This window comes from Gambusia affinis, linkage group LG11 (genome assembly GCF_019740435.1).
Source record: "Gambusia affinis linkage group LG11, SWU_Gaff_1.0, whole genome shotgun sequence".
Classification (NCBI taxonomy): domain Eukaryota; kingdom Metazoa; phylum Chordata; class Actinopteri; order Cyprinodontiformes; family Poeciliidae; genus Gambusia; species Gambusia affinis.
Genome location: NC_057878.1, coordinates 910,635 through 930,623, shown reverse-complemented (window position 1 = coordinate 930,623; position 19,989 = coordinate 910,635). Strand labels below are relative to the sequence as shown.

The 19,989-nt window shown below is 39.9% G+C and overlaps 1 protein-coding gene across 3 annotated transcripts; it reads left to right on the top strand.

Annotated features, from left to right (window-relative positions):
- The first annotated feature begins 11,363 nt into the window (after positions 1-11,363).
- LOC122840201 lies at positions 11,364-13,891 on the top strand. Of its 3 annotated transcripts, XM_044132440.1 has the most exons (3): positions 11,364-11,532; positions 11,610-11,675; positions 12,135-13,891. In XM_044132440.1, the coding sequence occupies exon 3, from the start codon at positions 12,511-12,513 to the stop codon at positions 13,876-13,878; it is 1,368 nt and encodes a 455-aa protein (XP_043988375.1). In that variant the 5' UTR covers positions 11,364-11,532; positions 11,610-11,675; positions 12,135-12,510; the 3' UTR covers positions 13,879-13,891. The 3 variants fall into 3 exon arrangements, with proteins under 3 accessions (XP_043988375.1, XP_043988374.1, XP_043988373.1); XM_044132439.1 differs by having other exon boundaries at positions 11,364-11,623; positions 12,083-13,891; XM_044132438.1 differs by having other exon boundaries at positions 11,364-11,675.
- The last annotated feature ends 6,098 nt before the right edge of the window (positions 13,892-19,989 follow it).

Here is a 19,989-nt window from a genome sequence, read left to right as displayed (position 1 = left end):
AGTAGGTTGTTAGGAAAAACCCCACAAGCTGCGATAAAAGGGTCAAGACAATCCAACATCTTGAATATGCCCAATTTTAGATTGCAGCGGTCCGACGTTCTACTTAACACTCCACACACTGCAGGACGATTGGCTACAATTATTGCAAGTAGGAGTGCCGTGTTGGGGGGAAATTTTTTTCATAATTTAGTTATTTATTCATTTTTTGTTGCTAGAAATAAGAAAAAAAAAATTGGCCTGTATTTTCCCCAGGCCACAGTAAAATTGCCAAGTCTTGACCAGTCCGTGGTAATAAAAAGGTAGGGGACCACTGAAAAGTGTGGGGGGGAATTATTTGTGGGTTTTTCTGGTGTTTCATAATGGTGCTTATGGTGTTTTATAAAATATTTATAAAAAGTAAATAGAAACACATTTCTATGTATTTTTATTTATCTATGTATCTGGAATTTGGTAAATTGAGATCCCCTGTGATTTAAAAGGAGGTTTGGTCCTTCACAGCTGGGAAAATTTAAGGCTGCAGTTTCACTTGTGGTTTTTTGTTCTTCATGCTGTGTGTGAAGAATAAACGTTTGCTGTTTCCGCCTTACTCTGCCTCGACTTCATCTCTACTCTAAATCCAGCCGCAAAAGGCAAAGGTACTTTTGATTACAGACAATCAAACCCCCAAATTAAGCCTTGGAAAATTTTAATACTGTGAAAAAGGTCATTAATGAAACTTCTTGGAGTCCCCCCCTCATCAGATATTGAACTCAAAACAGCTGCAAAGTATTTTGCACCTTTAAACCGTCCTGACTCCGGGTCAGTCGGCTACACAATCAGGGAAAGACTGCCATCCGAAGACAATCATTGTCACCCTTCACGAGGATGGGAAACCACAAAAGGTCATTGCTGAAGATGGTGGTTGTTCACAGACTTCTGCATCCAAGGAAATTAACAGAAAACTGAATGAAAAGAAGTATGGTAGGAAAAGGTGCACCAGCAACTGGGAGATCCGCAGCTTTGTGAAGATTATCAAGTGAAATCCATTCCATTTCACTCCCTGGTCACAATAGTGACCATGAAATTTACTTTAAAAGATTCCAAAAGTTTACTGATTAAAATTTCAGTAAATGTGCAGGTAATATTGAGAGAATAGAGATTTTGGAGAAAAAAAACTTATGTAGTATTACATTTAGAGTAAATGATCTCATGACTAGAGCTATTATAAGACAATGGAAGTGTTTGGGAACAACAGCAACTAATATTTACTAATATTTCACTTCTGTGGTATCTAAAAGTCCAACATTCTGATTCTCTCTAAGTCAAGGCAGAAATTGCTGTACATCATTAGAATTTGAATCAATAATGCTCATTTGCTCATATTATAATTAATCCAGAGTTTTTTTTTAACTGTGCATAATGTGTCAAATATTGATATTTGATTAAAAAAAGGAAAAAAGAATTGTTCTGGTGTTTTTCTGACTTAACTATGGTGATATTATGTCTATGGCCTACATAGATTCCTCTTTTTTTTTTTAACAAAAAAGAAACTATTTATTTGTCTGTAAAATCAAAAGTTCTGGACTTACGACAACAAGAACATAATGAAAATCAACCCTAAAGTGGACATTGAAACAAACATGGTTTGCCTTCATGGTTGAGTGGTATTAGTAGGTGTGAATTCACTCTGAATGGCAAGCTTCATGACTCCTTTGTTGTTTTTGATGTATTTTAGTGATTGCTTTATACCACGACATACAGACCAGATATTGGTACATAATAGTTTTGGGTTCTTTTCTTTGTATAAATCAAGATATTTCAAAAAACAATGTTCTGTTTCTCAAGAAGACTGTTGGAAGTGTTCCAGAAAAGTCAAGGTAGAAATGACTTTTATTCTTTATTTTATTTTTATATGAACAAGATCTAAGAACCTATAAGTTTATTTTTATGTGATTACAGAAACAATTTATCTGTTTTTTTATGTTAAAAAAAAAACAAACAACAACCTCACATGACAGTAATGTTAGGTTGATATTGTACAGTAATGTACAATATGAAGCTACAAAACAAGTTCAAAAGCATTACAAAGACAACCCACCTTTTAATGGCAAAAAATCAAATGGTACAAACTCCTCTAGTTTAGATTTTACTCTCGCCTACTTTGTTCTGCATAGTTTGAAGACATATTAATTAGGAAAAGCAATGAGAGATACTTTCCCAATATCTTTTTAATGTTAAGAATCATTTTTCATTCAGCACATTGACTGCTGAGAAATTTATGTTTTGAAAGTCACACTGGGCCTGACACAAAGGCAGCTCAACCAAATACAAGAATTGTGAAAAGTATTTGTGTTTTAGTCTGCCTCAAACCAGGTTCAAACAGGTGTAATTTAAGGCTGGAAACATTTGGCATGTCTTTTCATAAGGAGGGAGAAGGAGAGGTGGGCTCTTCCTGCTGAAAAGTAATTTGAAAACCAACTCAGATCCCCAGCAAAGGCCAACAATTAAGAACCAACACACAATCAAAGTCTTGCACAAATCAATAGCAGTGTCTTAATAAAGCATTTATTGCTTCGATAGCAGCTATTATTGTGTTATGCTGTTTTCAAAAGCTTGGCTGAGATAGAATATATTTCTATCAAGGACTACAAAGGTCATGTATGGCGATGTTTACTCCCACAGAGGTAAAGGATTGGCTCTGAAAGTAAAAATACAGTACACACACAGAGAATGTGTGACTGTGACGAGGAGGCTATGTTCTGTTGCCATGGCTTTACAGGGAGAGAGTCTCAGTCTCATCAAAGCAGGAAATGGTCCATCAGGCTGACTCCTCTTTTTTTTAAAATGAAACAATTTTTCAGATGTACGGTATTAAGACTTGATAAAGGGCCGAAGGATCCTATAATTTTCTGTATTTTTGCAGACTTCTATGATAGTTTAAAATACTGACACTGCTGCTTTTCATTCTAATTTTCTCCGTCTCTGTTTAAGGACAGGAGGGAGGTCATTGGAAGTGCACTTAGCCAGTGGCAGAGCTACATAAGTTTCACACAGAGGCTAATTCACAGTGCAGCCCTCCACCATCAAAGTGCTCGGCTGTGGATTTAATTGAGAGCTAAGCTCCCAACTGGGGATTCTTCACCACAGCCAGCTGACACTGGCATATCAAACATGCTCCTCATAACCAAAGCTCTCTTTCTGCTGAGACAAAACAAAAGCTCTTTCCTTACAATTACATTCTAACTATCATCCCCACTGTAATTATGCCCTACTGAATGCCTCAGAATGAGAAACTTCTTCAACCTACAAACTGCTCTTCTATGGAGTCACATGTGAATACTACAGTGGGCTATTTTGTTTCCTTTATATCAGTTAACTAAACTGTTTTAATGGTTCATATGAACACTATTATATTTTAGTTACCATCTATTTTAAAGCAGAAGTCAGGTTGTGGTTTTACAAAGCTGTTCCTCAGCATGCATCTCCTCAGCATACAGGCTGTCCTCAGAGCCACAATCTCAAAGTTCCATGAGCTGACATGCCCAGTGGTCTCATTATCAAGAAGCTGTCTGTATGCTTTATTGTGAAAATTACATAACTCCTTAGAACATGTCAAATACTGCAACACCTAGATTTTTAACCTCCTTGCAAATTAAATCATTTAGTTTATTGCAAAGGTATTCACAATCGCGCTCGCTTCCTTTCACTTAAACTGGACACAGGCTCACCTGTATAGATATTTACATCAATTTCCTGTGGGAAATTATGTTTCTTTGGAGATACCAAGGTAAGCGTTTAAAACCTACCACATTAGCTCTGGTTGCGCAGCTCTATCTGAACCGCAGGAATAACTTGTAGTCGCCCTTTCAGAGTTGTGTTGAGGGAGTAGTGAGAATGATTTATCTTTGTGAACAAAGAATTATGTGGGGTGTTTACATGTCAACACGCTGCCCAGTGTGTGGCTCTGACATCCCTGTAAAGTTACATGTTGGCCGGTGCGGTGCGTTGGTGGTTAACGAACCAGTGCTGACTGCGACTCAGAATGCAGGTTCAGCCTGGTGAGGAGCTTTCAGCCTCTCCTCGTGGTCACGCTTCACGCTGGTTTTATATTATTTTATAATTTCTTTAGTATTATTTTTCTGGTACAAGATGCAGCAAACCTTATGAAATGCTTTGAACAGAATTTGACTTAGGGGCCCGTCTTTCTGCTAAAAACATCAGCACCTCTAACAGCTTCTCTATTAGATTTAGTGAAATCTGACAGAGGGTAATTGACCAACCTAAAAAGCAATCAGTTAATTGAAAGTGTCAAAATGATCCGATTACTATCCATGGTGTTGAACTGCTTTGAATTTGTGTTGTTTCATGATTAGTGACGAGTAGCCTGATGTTTCTGTTGCTGTCTTGGTTTGTTATACTTCATGTCTGTTTGATGGACTTCACAATGACATAGTCGCTCTCTGTGGTGGTGAAGCTTGTCAGCTCTGCTGTTGCAGGCATGTCTATGTTGTAAAGTTATATTACCATAAGCTTTATTATTTGGGTATAAAGGGCCCTGTCATTAGCCCGGCCCCCGGCCCAAAGCTCACTTGTTCCGCTAGTGTGTCAGTGTATTTAATTAATAATGTATTTGATAGGTTGAGATGAAGTAAATAAAGCAATCTATTTAAAATGATTTACTAATAAAATCTCATGATTAATACATGAATATTATTTTTACTCTGTTTCCCCTAAATAAAATCCAATTCAGCCACAGGCTTCATTGTATGTAGACCTGAACTGTGTGTTATCTAACTTTTGTATAAGCCTTTTGAGAAGACATGCACACCCTCCCAAACCACACACAGACACAAAAAAATAGGTTATGGAACAATGTTTAAACTTTTGAACTTCTCACAAAATTCATTTCAATTCATCATATAAATATGAAAAGAGCAGAACTATAAACTTTGTAAGCATTTCTCTCCACCTGAACTGAAAACAGGACAAAGGGAGCATAGAATAGAAGGCTGACTCTGGAGGGTCATGTCCCTCTATATTGCACTTGAGATAAACACTAACAATAACTCATGTGGTGCATTTAAGCTAACTCTGGTTCACTTGTTAATGCAAATCTTTCAACTTGTCCTTGGCACTCAAACAGTAATTCTGATTTATACGATGAAAAAGAACTGAAGACACTTCTGCAGCAAAGATGTACAACATTTCCCCTTAAATACTTATATAAGTTTTGATTTATTATATACAATATACAATATTTACACTTGGTTCTTGTTTCAAACCACTAGAGCTGTTCATCTTCAGCATTCTGGGGTGTTAGATAGTAAATAAGATTGAACATATAATAAAGAGACTTGAAAATCCTCATGTTCTACTTTTTGGACTTCTCTATTAAAAAGCAGTTTTGGACCTCTCAGTTGTAACTCTGACTAAAGGCAAGAGCTTGTTCAATGCACTGTTCGGGTGGGTGTGCATTGGCACAATTCAGGCTGTCAGACACTATTATTAACTATCTGTCCCCAGATGTCTTCACTTTAAACTTAAACTTAAACTCAATATAATCTTAATGCTCAAGGCCTAACTCTCAGAACTGATAGATTGTGGTGATTAGTTTCAGCAAACATTTGGGTCCATGTCAGTTTCATAGTCTACATCTGTTATGAAAATATTGTTATTGATTTCTTTTTTTCAAATCAAAAAATGATTCATCCATCAATCCCTCGTCTCCCAGGTTTCTTAGATTTAGTTATGAGGGTCGTGGAGGACCCTCATAACTATCCTATGTCCTATCCTATGTCAAGGATTGATTGGGTGAGAAGTGAGGTAGACCATGGACAGGTCAGCAGTCCATCGCAGGACATAAAATTAATAAAATCTTGTTGCTAGCTGCCAGCGGTTCCCATGTTAGCAGGCAGATAAATAAATTAAAAAGACAAATCAATTAGAAAATGATTCCTTCATGACTTTATTTATTAATTTGTTTAATTTACTGTGAATAACAACATTTAATCAAATTAATTTAAACTTAAAATTAAACAATTTCTTATTGTAAATGCCACAGATAGATTCAACAGGGAAATGAAAGCTGTGAAAGTGGTGGTTCCTCAAGCACACAGGTCGGATCGGCAACTGTTAAAAAATGATTCATGGAAGTAGCCATGGAGTTTCATTTCACACATCTCTCAAGATGCTCTTGTTTCATCATTTTCCTCCTCCAACAGCTTGAGATTTTCCCCTGACAAAGATCTTTTTTTTTTTTTTATCCAAAGTCTGTCACTTTCATCAAGAAAGGCTTGCAAAGTGTTTATGAGTGACCTTCACCATTTCCCATTATGGTTTTTGGGAGCAGATTTACCACAGGCATCGGCAGTGTTCAGAGTTCTACAACAATCCAGCAACCATGAAAGATATTTCTTGAGACTTCACTCAGTGTAATGATCCTGTACAGCTGCCCCTGGCAAAAGCTCCTGTCAGTAGCTCCACCTATCAGACATGTCAACGCCTGTAAAACTGTGCAGACAAGATGAGGAGTGAACTCTCATTAAAATGCAGTGAAGCAGCATAAATAAACCAGCTCTGTAATATTTGCTGGCTGTGTGGAAGTAGTTTTTATAACCCAAGTCAGACAAGAATCAAGATAGTGTCAACATGTTGTGAAATTGAAGATTCTCAGATTTATTTTCTGCATTCATAGTTTTATATTCTTGCCACCAGTCAGAGAAGCCTATTGTGGTATCATGGCATTTTATTGTTTTAGTCACTCGTCATAACTTATGATTATGGATGAGAATGTTCCAGATGTTATTTTGATGAGTTCTTCCTACAAATACATCAAACACTGTTGAATGGGACATGAAGTTGTGTCAGGATTAGAGAGTGTGTCTGCCTCTCTTGCTCTTTGCACATTGAAATTCTTGCAGATTCCTTGACTGATATGATGGCATTATGCAGAAGTAAACATATGGAAATATGAAAATATGCAATTTCCAAACCACCTTTGAAGAATTCATAGATTTTCTCTTGTTGCATAATCCTCCAAGACTTTTTTACAAGGATTGATTAAAAAAAAATCTACTGCATTTTCATACATGATATTTACAACCAAGTCACATAATCAGCTTTCTGTAATAACATTGCAATATTTTTTTATTATTTTTTGGGGGGGATAGGGGTGTGGGGGGGGGTAGAAAAATAGTTGTCAGCTATGCTTTACCTGCGTTGCATGTCTTACATAAAGAAGTTGAATTCCGAACAATGAAATTATACTTATATAATAATAAAATTGCAGAATGAGTTTTTTTATTTGTTTATTAAAAGAGATGTCAGTAAATATACATTTGAAACCTTATTATTTTCCTTTCTGCCTTCCTTCCTGCCCTCTCTGATTTTGGCCGCAGTACTCAAATCTTAAGCCTACGTTGCCTTGAATGGTGCCATTCAAAAACAAACACACAATCTGTGGGTCTAAGCATGAGAATTATGTGTCACATCTTTGAAGTATGTATTTTTATCTGCTCTGGTGTTCTATCTAGCTGTGACACCTTCCTGGGGAGAGGTATCAGCTGAACTACTGGTGCTATTGACTTAATATTGTCCGTCTATAGGTGATCCACTTGGCGTTTTCTTACAGAGCTAAACCTGTCTCTCACATAGATACATATTAGCTGAGCCTTTTCTTTAACTAATTGTACAGTATTTGCTCTCTTTCATCCTACATCCTAGTTTATCTCTGAAGATGTGTTTTTCTCCCAGACATTGCTACTAAAGGAGCGACTCCAGCCATTAACTTCTTCCGTTTCTCAAACATAGACAGTACTATGTACTGGATCAGTGTTTCTGTTTCTGTCTTCTCTAACGTTCAGTCGGTTGTAACAGATGGTTGATTATTCTGAGCCAGGTTCTGATTCTGTTGGAGGTTTTACTTGTTAAAAGGGAAATTTCTCTCCCCATTGTTGCCACATGCATGCTCGGTATGAGAGATTGCTGCAGCATTGTTTATTTCATTTTAACTCTTCTTCCAATTTCTTTTTAAAGTCTGTTTAGCTGTGAAACAACAGTTTGACCTCAGTCACATGAAATAAGTCTAGATTTTACTATAATTGTTTCCTTCCCTTGGGATAGAAAGCTGCTTTATCACTTTTAACAATAAACTGAACTTGACTTCTTTGTTTGATAACTGGGATCAGTTGACATGTATGTGATTAGATTGAATTGACTTTGATTTTCTTTTACATTTGAAGCATTTTATGCTTGGTGTGGATGCATGGCTGTGTTTTTGCAGTGGCCCTGTGTTCCACCTCAGCCTCTTACTGCAGAAAACTGATAGCAGCCCCTCTATGGCACTGAAAAGATTAAGTAGGTATGGAAGATGGATGGATTTATCTGGCACAAGATTTTGTGATGTCAGTTAAAACCTTTTGCTGTGCTTTCATCATTCTTTCCCTTGCTAATTAAATGACTTTACTTTTAAGAATATAATTACTGTTCATCAGTAATTATAATTAAAAATCTAAACAATATGTTTAGATTTTTTATTTAACATAAGATTTACTCTAAATTCTAATGTTTAAAAGTGAAAATTATAATCTGGCTTCTTTTCTCTGCCCTGTTGTCCACTTTGTGTGAAATATTTTTAAAGTCGTGACTTTGACATTATGCAACTACAAAACCCCCCTCAGATCTCAGTGTTCCAAGCCGCCATACTGAGGCATAACACTTTAGATGTGAACACCTGATAGAAAAATCTGACACCGTGCCAACTTTTGCTCCATGTCATGTGAAAAATAATGATGTTCAGCTTAGCACGGGGTCATTACAGGATTAATGTGTGTTCTGGCTGCCTGAGGACATCTCTAATCTGATATATCACCACCTACAATCTGTTAATGCTGCAGAAAGCAAAATCTTATTCCCACAAGGCGTGGTTGTGACTGCAAATGTCTGAAAGTGTGATTTTGCCAATAAAAGCTATGTGCAGACAAATGGCTTTAACCTGAGTGTGATTATCTACTACCAAATCATCAGTGATGCCTACACACTGGTGCATCTCAATATTGTTAAAATTATAGCAATGAAGACAGGCTAAATAGATGCCTGTCTTCATTGCAGCTAATGCACCTTTGCTATAGAAAATCATCACACAGTCAGCAGTAAGACAATGAAACATTCAATGAGTCAAGCACAGGTTTTTTGCAAAGCAGCTTTTGCTCAAGATGAGGCTTAATTGAATTTACCACCAGCGGTTTGCTTTGAGCAGCACAGATTAACACGGCTGTTGGTAAAAATGTCAGAGCATCAAATCTCTGTTTTGTCACTCATGATGCATTTCTGACATCTATCTGCAGGTCTGAATCAGATACTTTTCTTTATACAGCCTTAATGCTACTGTTCTTATTCACAAGCATGTTTGCTTTTCTCTGGTGTTTACACCTTCACAGAGAGGACCGTCAGCTACAATTTAACCCTACACACCAAAAGCACAAAACAAATCAAAGGCAAGTGTGAAACTGTGTGGGAACTACACAAACAGGTTTGATCATCTCTGGCATAAAAAGAAATAAACAAAGAAGAAAAACCTGGACTTGTTTGTAGTCATATGCACCGAGGAGTTAAAATTGAAAAGAACAGCAACAGATGAAAACAGGGTCCAAGAAATCCACATGTGCAAACAGATTAAACCACAGTCCATAAAATAGGTCATATGTAATAAAGCACAATGGCACATGTGAACTTATTACACATAACGACAGTAATTTGACACTTAGGATAGATGTTTTTGTTCATAGTGAAAGTTTCCAAGTGTCTCCTGTGCAGAAGCCCCATTTTTGATTTGGGCCTGGAATCTCTTAAATACACTCTGTCTTTTAGTTCTTTTATTTCTTTTTGGTGAATTCAGTGGCTGTTTGCACATTAAGAGAATGAAGGTGAGCAAATACTGTTCTAGTCGAGCATCCTTGATTTGTTTCTCCAGAGTGATATATTGCAAAGAATGGTTATTTGGATAGACTGACTTACTAGAACACAAACTCCACCTGGAGATAACAGCTATATCACAGCAGGTATCATTCCTGTGTAGCCAGGCTCTGCATTCACATCAAGGTACAGGATGTCTCACATGTCATTTGATGCTTCTATAGTTTACATTAGTTTTAAAATAAGAAATTAAATAAAAATACAAATACTTAAAAAAAGAAACATTGATCATTCATAGGAAAGCAGGTTGTATTTGTTATTATAGAGGAGCAAAAACCTTTGTCACAATTCGGACTGAAAGAACTGATGCAAGAAATTGTCAGGTGTTGAAATGCTTTTTATGTCATGACAATAACCAATGAGCTTAATTCACATACATATGTTTAATCTATTTCATGCACAAATGTGGTAATGTGGCCTCGTTTTTCCTTTTGAGTTAAAGTTATGTTCCTTATATTTGTTGTTTAGGATTGTTGTTATATTTTGAAGTATTTATCTTTCTTAGATTCAGTTGGGTTGTTGTGTTGCATGTTTTTGAGGTCACGTGCCACGCACACCCGGAGACGCCCCACTGCATCAGCACAGGTGTTCCGCATTCTGATTAAGCAGCGTGCAGACTGGACTGGGATAAATCATCGACGGTGAGACATTCTGAGAGAAGAGGCAGACGGACTTGGGCTGGTTTTTTTTGGAGGACGGCACGGGCAGGCTCAGGAACTAGCGACGAGAGGACGGATTGCCGAGAAGTGCCATCCGTCTGGTTGCTGTTGGAGGCAGCGAGTCCACCGACTGGTCGCCGTCAAGGAGCGTGTGGCCGGCTGGAGGAGCGGTGGTGACTGGAGCGCGGCCGAGGTTCATCAGAGACTGGAGCTAAGCATCTATCTTATAGACTCGTTTTGACTTATTTGTCAAGGACTGCCCGCGCCTCTTCCCTCTTTCGATTTCTTGTTTTTAAATAAATTATTGGAACTTTTATTGGTCGTTGGAACTCTGTTCACAATCCCTGCTAGTTTTATATTGGGTACTCCACTCGGGTGCCACACAAAGCAGGTGATTGATTTTTTGATTGATCTGATCAGTGCATTTTTTAATCTGCTTAAAAACTAAGATCTGCTGTCAGACTCATTCTCACACTGCTCAAAGTTGTTGGATAGTGAAAACATTTTGGACTCCGTTTTATTCTATGTGATGTGCTGCACCAGGCAAATTTTACTGTAGCTTGTTGTTGGCATAGAAGATGCAAGACAGCAGAAACTTGCTTTGAATGTCATAAGTGTCATAAGGCTGTTAATCTGGGCTCAAACAGGTATGCATAGTTCTTTCTTGATGCTCAGAGTTGATCATTGTTTGCTAACATTTTTCTACATCTGCTTTTAGACGACTGACTATAGTTTGTCAGTCCAGGTGTAACGGATATTAGATACAAAAGTTGAAATTCTTGCTAAAATGTGTTTGGTAAACATCTTTGTATATATTTTATAACTGCCTTGGGATGAGTGGTGTTTGGCGCCCCCTACTGGTTGCCTATAAATAAGAGGGGAAACCGGAAATTCCACACAGACGGTTTTGCACTCTTATGTGGTAAGTCATCAGGTCTGGTTCTCCTCTGACTTGTTTTTGTGATTTTGTTCGGGGACTAAATTGGAGTGTTGTTGCAGTGCACAGAGAACAGGTGGACTAGTAGGGGAGGCTGACGGGATGTTTTTGTCGACTACTCATTGCAGGTAAAAGTGTAAATAATTTGATGTGTCAGTTATGTTTGTCAGTTTGTCAGTTATGTTTGTCAGTTATGTTTGTCAGTTGTATTAGCCTGTTTGTCAGTTATGTTTGCCTATTTGTTAGTTTGTTTATTAGCTGTTTTCATGACAACATGGCCGTTATTTTCTGTTAAGCACTAGAGGGTGCTATTTAGTAATTTAATGATTAATTTTGATTGCTATCTGTGTTTGTTTTTCTAGATTGTTTTGTTTATAGAAGAAAGATGAAATTGTATGGGATTTATATTAAAGATGTATTATTAAGTATAATCACTATACGATCGCATGTTATAGAGAAAATATGTTGATAAACTTCATTGTAATAATCATTTGTCACAGACGGTTTTGCACTCTTATGTGTGCACAGAGAACAGGTGGACTAGTAGGGGAGGCTGACGGGATGTTTTTGTCGACCACTCATTGCAGGTTGTAAAATAAACCACTTACAATCCAACCCACTGTCCACGCGAGTCTGTATGACAGGACCGGTAAAAAGGAAGCTGTTACATTGGTGCCGTGACCCGGATTTCAATCAAGCTCATCGAACCTGTGACCGTCCTGTCTGCTACATCGGTTTTTGAAGACATCAGTTCACATTGTGTATGGGTTCATGTTCACAGCTGACACAGTAGCATTATAGTGCAGTGTAAAGATATTTCTATACACTGAGAATCTTTATGTGCCATTAGAGTAATATTTTGATTTGTTTTGTTTATTATTCGTTTATTCCAAGTTGGTGATTTTATTTCCTATTGTGTTTTAGATTCTGAAAATTTTTTTTCATTTGTTAAACTCCTGAACAATGTCTAATCAAAGTAACCACTGTTGGTATAGCACACCCATTAGTATTGGTAGAGGAAGAGGTGTGCTTGCTCCCATTCCTTTTTCTGTTGATAGTCCTGCTCCTAGTGGTCTTATGGCCTCATTAGATGAAATTCCTAGTGCTAGAGTCCATAATCCTGTTGACTGTTATACCAGAACACCTATGCCTAATATCACACCAACACCGAACCCTACTAGTGACAGTTCTGAGTGTGTAACTGCCCAGATGAAATCTGTTATCCAAGAGATAGGACATCAGCTTGCTGACAGCATCATTTCACGCATACAGCCACATAACACAGTTGCTCCCAGTTCTACAGCCACACAAACTGTAGCGAGCATTATGGGTCAGTCCGGTTGTGTATCTGATGTATCGCAGGTTCAGGTTGTCATGCAGAGAAAAGTCAAAGAACCTCCATGTTTTGCAGGTAATGGCTCAGACTCCATTACAGTGCATGACTGGGAAGATCAGATGAGAACATTCATTAGGAAAAGTAATGTTAAGATTGAAGAGCAGGCTGATGAAATTCTTATGCATCTGAGGGGAAAGGCTAAGGACGTAGTTAAGTTTGGGATTAGAAATAGTAACATTAACATTACTGCTCACCCTGACATGATTTTTAGTCTCCTCAGAAAACACTTCAGCTCTACTAAGTACTCTGCTGTCCCCTTAGCTGACTTTTATTCGACCCTTCCCAAAGACCACGAAGACCCATATGACTACTGGCTGAGACTAAACAGAGCAGCTGACTTCGCCTCTGACTGCCTGAGAGAACAGGGCAAATTATTTGAAAACCCTGAGATGGAGGTGACACGTATGTTTATTAGAAATTGTCCCTGTAAAGACCTGACTCTCACTTTCAGGTCCAAAACTATTGATAAGTGGTCAGCGTGTGAAGTCCTGGAGGTGCTGAATGAGTACCATGCTGAGGTGAGCTGTAAAGAAACTTCCCCAGTGCACCACGAGAAGACAGTGGACATTAAAGTGCACAAAGCAGAGGTAGGCCATGGCTTGGTCCCTACACACAACAGTCAGGAGTACTCCCAGACACACAGCCCTCAGTGTGTCTCCCTGACAGATGTAATGTTCATGTTAGAGAAGGTTCTGCTGCATGGAGCCTCTGATCAATCACATGTAAGAAGGCGAACTCCACCCAGGCGACCTGTAGACAATACAGACAAAATTGATGGTTTCACAATTAAACCATGCATTATTTGCAAAGCTGACAACCACAGTGCCTTGTCACATTGCCGAGAAAACAGGCTCTGTTTCAAGTGTTATGCTCCAGGCCATTCACGCCACAACTGCCCAACTAAAAGAGCTGCCCCAGAGCATCAGGAAAACTGACTGGTCTGCACACAAGGGACAGTGCAGATGAACTCAATAAGCCTCCCATCAGTAATGAGTCTCCAGAAATCCAAGATAATGCATCCCTCTATGAGTTGTACAGTAGTACATTAATCCCATCCAAGAAACTGATATTCCAGGGATCCCAAAGAATAGCAGAAACTAACAGCCTGTTCTACACACCTGTGTCTGTACAGAATGGCCTCACCCTCAAAGCACTGTTAGACAGTGGTTCAATGGCTTGTACAATAAATGAGTCCTCTGTTCAGTCCCTTTTACAGCAGTGTCCTGACATAACGAAAAGCACAGCTGAAGATTATGTCATTATAGGCTGTGGTGGACAACAGGTTTTCCCCAAAGACATGTATGACCTTGATGTCATGGTTTATGGATGCAGGATGATAATTCCAACAATGGTTGTTCCAGGCCAGACAGAACAGATGATTCTTGGCAGCAATGCCATAAAACACATTCTAACCCAACTAAAGAACACTGACAGCTACTGGAGACTAGTTTATGCACCCAACAATGGCCAGACACCTGACCACTGCCAATTTCTGTCACTACTATCCAATACAGAACGTTGGAGGGGTGATTGCATTCCAGATAAAGTAGGGACAGTGAAAGTCAAGAGTTGTGTGACCCTGAAACCACGGAGTGAACACCTTGTCTGGAGCAAGTTACCTGAGTCAGCAGTGATGTCGGCAGGCAGTACAGTGATTGTTGAACCAACACGGTCTAAAGCTAGGCCAAGAGACATCCTTGTTGGCAGAGTTGTCACTCCTCTTTGGGGAGATCGATGGGTGCCTGTTAGAGTCATCAATCCTACAGACAGAGTTGTAGTACTGAGAAGAAATGCCAAATTAGCAGATGTGTCTCCATGTATTGCAGTTGAAGACCTACCAAAAGCTGACAAGATTGAGTGTAATATGCAGCATATACAGAGTGAAGTTGTGCAGCCAAGGTCAGAGGAGGACATGATGCATACACTGAAGACTCTGGGTCTGCAAGACATTGACCTGAAATCATGTGAAGTGCCACTGCAGTGGAAAGACAAGCTCCTTGACCTCATTGTGCAGCATGAGTCGATCTTCTCCCGTCACAAGATGGATTGTGGAGAAGCTAAGGGGTTCGTTCACCGCATCCATCTTGTCGATGACAAGCCATTCCGTTTACCTTACAGACGCATACCACCAAGCCAGTATGAGAAACTGAGAATGACTCTGAATGAAATGGAAGAGAGAGGCATTATCCAGAAGTCAAACAGTGAGTATGCATCTGCACTCGTTCTGGTATGGAAACCAAATGGTGACCTCAGAGTCTGCACTGACTTCAGATGGCTCAATGCGAGAACTGTGAAGGATGCTTACCCACTTCCACATCAAGCTGATGCTTTGGCTGCCCTTGGTGGCGTTCTTCTCAACGATGGACCTGACATCAGGCTTTTATAATATCCCTCTTCACCCTGATGACAAAAAATATACAGCATTCTCATCCCCATTTGGATTACATGAATATAACCGCCTTCCTCAAGGTCTGTGCAATAGTCCAGCTACATTCATGAGGATGATGATGTCCATATTCGGTGATGAGAACTTCACAAGCCTATTGTGCTACCTCGATGATCTGATGGTTTTTGCACCTACAGAGGAAACCGCACTCCATCGCCTACACATGGTTTTCTCCCGCCTTAAAGAACACAATCTTAAACTCGCACCCAAGAAGTGCTTCTTCCTAAGGCGGACTGTGAAGTTTCTTGGGCATGTCATCAGTGACAATGGTGTCCAAACAGACCCTGAGAAAGTGAAGGCCATAAATGACATCCAAGTCACTGACCTCATGCAGCCTGATGGAAAAACACCTTGCCCTAGCAAAATCAGATCTTATCTAGGCATGGTGATGTATTATCAAAGCTTCATTGAGGCATGTTCTGCAAAGGCAAAACCACTGTTTAAACTAACAGCTGGACTGGATGCTCAAAACAAACACAAAAGAGGTCGCAAACCTGTCAAAAGGAAAGGTCATGTGAAGTTGACACCTGCTGATTGGACAGATGCATGCCAGACTGCTTTTGAAACACTGAAACATGACCTCATGACAAGAGTCACTCTAGCACACCCAGATTTCAAGGCCCCATTCATTCTGGCTGTCGCATCCTTTGATGGGATTGGAGCTGTCCTGTCACAACTACCACCTGGTGGAACAGTGGCCAGGCCAGTTGCCTTTGCAAGTAAAACTCTTTCATCCTCTCAACTGAACTACCCTGCACACCGCCTTGAATTTCTTGCCTTGAAATGGGCAGTATGTGACAAATTCAGCCATTGGTTGAAGGGCAGACACTTCACCATATGGACTGACAATAATCCATTGACATATATTCTGACCAAACCCAGACTTGACGCGTGTGAACAGCGGTGGGTGGCAAAGCTTGCTGCATATGATTTTGACCTAAAATACATCCCTGGCCCAAAGAACATTGTTGCAGACGCCTTGAGCCGTGAGCCATTTGTCCAATCATGTGTGGGTCATCGCCTCATAAATGAGCCATATACCTCGCTGTTGGACCAGGTCAACAGTGTGAATGACAGACTCGTACAGGATGTCTTCAGAGTGTCCAACAACTGTCAAGCTGTTGTAGATGATAGTAGTGAGATGCCAAATGAGACAGTTCAAGATACAGTTCCACCAAACAAAAAAGGCAGATGAAGTTGCTGCCATCCTCAATGTTCAGTCCAGCGGAGGTGTGAGTCATATGATGGGAACTGGTGTTGACCCCAATTTTCTGCTGGATGAAAACCAGTCATCTTCATTCCCACAGAGCCAGCTTATCAATTGGCAGGAGTCTGACAACACAATCAGCAGAGCCATGTACTATGTACAGAGACATAGAAGACCTACCAAACGTGAAAGGGCTAATGAATCACGAAGCGTGATTAAGCTACTGAAACACTGGACCAGACTCACCATACAGAATGGCATGCTGTACAAGGCAAGGAAAGATCCTCACATGAATAAGAAAATCCTCCAGTTCATAGTACCTGACTCAATGAAGCAGAAAGTTCTCCATGGTCTCCATGATGCAGCGGGTCACCAAGGCCAGCACCGTACCTTGTCCCTGGCGAGGCAGAGATTTTTCTGGAGTGGCATGGGCCATGATATAATGAACTATGTTCGGTCCTGCCAGCGCTGCATTGTAGGGAAGACACCGGAACCACACAGCCGTGCGCTACTTCAAAACATAGTCACTACTGAGCCTATGGAATTAGTCTGCATAGACTTTTGGACTGCTGAGCAAGGGAACAAGTCTGTGGATGTTCTAGTTGTGACTGATCATTTCTCCAAGATGGCACACGCCTTTCCCTGCAAGAATCAGACTGCCAAGGAAGTTGCTCGTCGTCTCTGGAACAACTTCTTTCTCATTTATGGGTTTCCTCGCCGTATACATTCTGACCAAGGGGCCAACTTTGAGAGCAAGCTAATCAAAGAGCTTCTAGAGATGGCTGGGATACAGAAATCCCATACAACCCCTTATCACCCCATGGGGAATGGTATCGCAGAGAGATTCAACAGGACTCTGGGAGACATGATCAGATCCCTTCCCCCTCAGCCAAAAGCAAAGTGGCCACAAATACTGCAGCTACTAACCTTCTGCTATAACTGCACAGAGCATGAGACTACAGGGTTGCACCATTCTACCTGGTGTTTGGAAGGATCCTCGTCTACCTGTTGATGTGATGTTTCAACATGCCCTCAACAATGATATTGTTGTCAACTACTCAGACTTTGTTTCTCACCTAAAGAAAGATCTACATGAGGCTGCTCAGATTGTGCAGAAAAACAGTCTCAAGGAACAGACTCGCCATGCCAATCTATACAACCGCAAGTTCAAGGGATCACCTCTCGTCATTGGAGACAGAGTACTGATCGCCAACAGAGGAGTGCCAGGAAAACGCAAGATTGCAGACAAGTGGGAATCTACCCCTTATGAGGTCATATCAGTCAAGCCTGATATCAACGTCTACAAAGTTAAGGATGTCCTAACGGGCAGAGAGAGAGTTGTCCACAGAAATCTGCTACTCTCTGTTAGCTTCTTGCCATGTGAGAGTGCTGGAGACCATGAATCTGACAGTACTGCTGCTATGCATGGAAGTGGTCTATGTCCAGATGTACCTGATGTAATGGAGGACAGTGATGTCCGCACAGTCAATTGGCTGATGCAGTCCGGATGATGGAACCCATTCAGATGATGACGACTCACTTGACCGGGAATCCTGTGCCATCCAGTCTGACTCTCTCTCAGTTGTTACATCCAGTCCAACCAGTCACCCGATTCCTGTCCACAATATTGGCCACTCAACAGTCGATGATATAAAAGATCCAAAACATTGCCCAGACATGGTAATAACCCCTACCAACTCTGTCCATCCAGACGTGCCCTCTCCTGATAAACTCCTCATAGACATTGACACCCCTGTGACAGCTGCTCCAGACGGTGACTGTTCAGACACTGCCCTTCCAGACTCCTTAACCCAGACTGTTTCCACACAGCTTGACCGTATTCTTAGGGACCGTGGTTCCATTAGGCCCCCAGACGTCTTATTTGTGAGATGAACAATCAAACAGTAGATGAGACTTCTTTATCTGCCGTATCTGTTAGTTCCCTGATTCAGTTTTTTTCAAATGCATTTTCAATTTAAGTAACAGAGTTAGGACAGTATTAAGCATTGAAGTGCTTGAGTAGTACTTTTAGGATCACAGGAACATTGTTTACATTTCAGAGGCGTAATGGGCACCTTTGAGTCTGTGTTTAGCTAGGAGTTTGATCGCCTCCTTTCTTTACATACTCCTTTTTGGGAGAGTTTTTACACTGACAAGTATACACAGTTTTGTTCCTAGTGTTGCACACTTTCTTTTTGCTTTCCCCTTGGTACACACATTTTTTAATTTGTTTGTTTGTTTTTGTTTTGTTCGATCCGAAATATTACTTTTCATATTTAGCAGAATTTCAGGGGGGTGTATGTAACGGATATTAGATACAAAAGTTGAAATTCTTGCTAAAATGTGTTTGGTAAACATCTTTGTATATATTTTATAACTGCCTTGGGATGAGTGGTGTTTGGCGCCCCCTACTGGTTGCCTATAAATAAGAGGGGAAACCGGAAATTCCACACAGACGGTTTTGCACTCTTATGTGGTAAGTCATCAGGTCTGGTTCTCCTCTGACTTGTTTTTGTGATTTTGTTCGGGGACTAAATTGGAGTGTTGTTGCAGTGCACAGAGAACAGGTGGACTAGTAGGGGAGGCTGACGGGATGTTTTTGTCGACCACTCATTGCAGGTAAAAGTGTAAATAATTTGATGTGTCAGTTATGTTTGTCAGTTTGTCAGTTGTATTAGCCTGTTTGTCAGTTATGTTTGCCTATTTGTTAGTTTGTTTATTAGCTGTTTTCATGACAACATGGCCGTTATTTTCTGTTAAGCACTAGAGGGTGCTATTTAGTAATTTAATGATTAATTTTGATTGCTATCTGTGTTTGTTTTTCTAGATTGTTTTGTTTATAGAAGAAAGATGAAATTGTATGGGATTTATATTAAAGATGTATTATTAAGTATAATCACTATACGATCGCATGTTATAGAGAAAATATGTTGATAAACTTCATTGTAATAATCATTTGTCACAGACGGTTTTGCACTCTTATGTGTGCACAGAGAACAGGTGGACTAGTAGGGGAGGCTGACGGGATGTTTTGTCGACCACTCATTGCAGGTTGTAAAATAAACCACTTACAATCCAACCCACTGTCCACAGTCTGTATGACAGGACCGGTAAAAAGGAAGCTGTTACACAGGTTCTCAATATTGTGATCCTTGACCCTCGTGCTTTTTGTCCTGAGACGTGGGACCCAAATATCCTGGAAAACACAGCTAATCATCAAATGCTCTTGGTTTGTAAAAGAAGAGACAGAAGACATTTTAATCTCACTCTTTATTCACAACAGTGTTCTTGGACATAATTGGGAATACATCCAGTTCTTTGGATTGGGAACAATCCCACACACCGATTGTATCAGGAGCTTTACTGTTCATAATACATGACTCATGGCTCTCA